Genomic DNA, 315 nt, shown 5'->3' with positions numbered 1-315 from the left:
TGGGGCCGGGCCGGGGTGTCCGGCTGGGGGGCTGGGAGCAGAGGTCCTGGCCGGACCCAACCTGGGAGTGCGGAGCCTCCTGGACTCCGAGCCAGGGCTTGAGGTGCTGAGGGGAGTGTTGCTGCCCGGCCCGACCCGAGAGTGCGGGCAGGGGCCCGGGCCAGGCCTGGCGTCAGAGGGCTGAGGTGTCTCGGGCCGGCCCGGGGATTCGGCGGAGCTTGGGCGCCGGTGTTCGCCCGAGGGTGCGGAGGGAAGGTACCTGCTCGTCGCGCGAGGCCTTGGGTGCAAAGGCGGCGAGTGTGAGCGGGCGGCGTC

At 74.6% G+C, this 315-nt stretch overlaps 2 protein-coding genes across 2 annotated transcripts in view; one reads left to right on the top strand and one right to left on the bottom strand.

Moving 5' to 3' along the window:
* Positions 1 to 315, top strand: part of TCF20 (transcription factor 20 (AR1)) — a 129407-nt gene that overhangs the window by 13804 nt on the left and 115288 nt on the right. The window lies entirely within an intron of this gene.
* Positions 1 to 315, bottom strand: part of LOC105514043 (proline-rich protein 2-like) — a 41260-nt gene that overhangs the window by 4232 nt on the left and 36713 nt on the right. The window contains 1 exon segment of the mRNA XM_011945151.1: positions 260 to 313. Within this exon segment, the coding sequence (XP_011800541.1) occupies positions 260 to 313 (54 nt within the window).

This window comes from Colobus angolensis, unplaced genomic scaffold (assembly GCF_000951035.1).
Source record: "Colobus angolensis palliatus isolate OR3802 unplaced genomic scaffold, Cang.pa_1.0 Scaffold239, whole genome shotgun sequence".
NCBI lineage: Eukaryota > Metazoa > Chordata > Mammalia > Primates > Cercopithecidae > Colobus > Colobus angolensis.
Note: the sequence above shows the minus strand (reverse complement) of the source record. Positions and strands in the feature narration are given on the sequence as shown.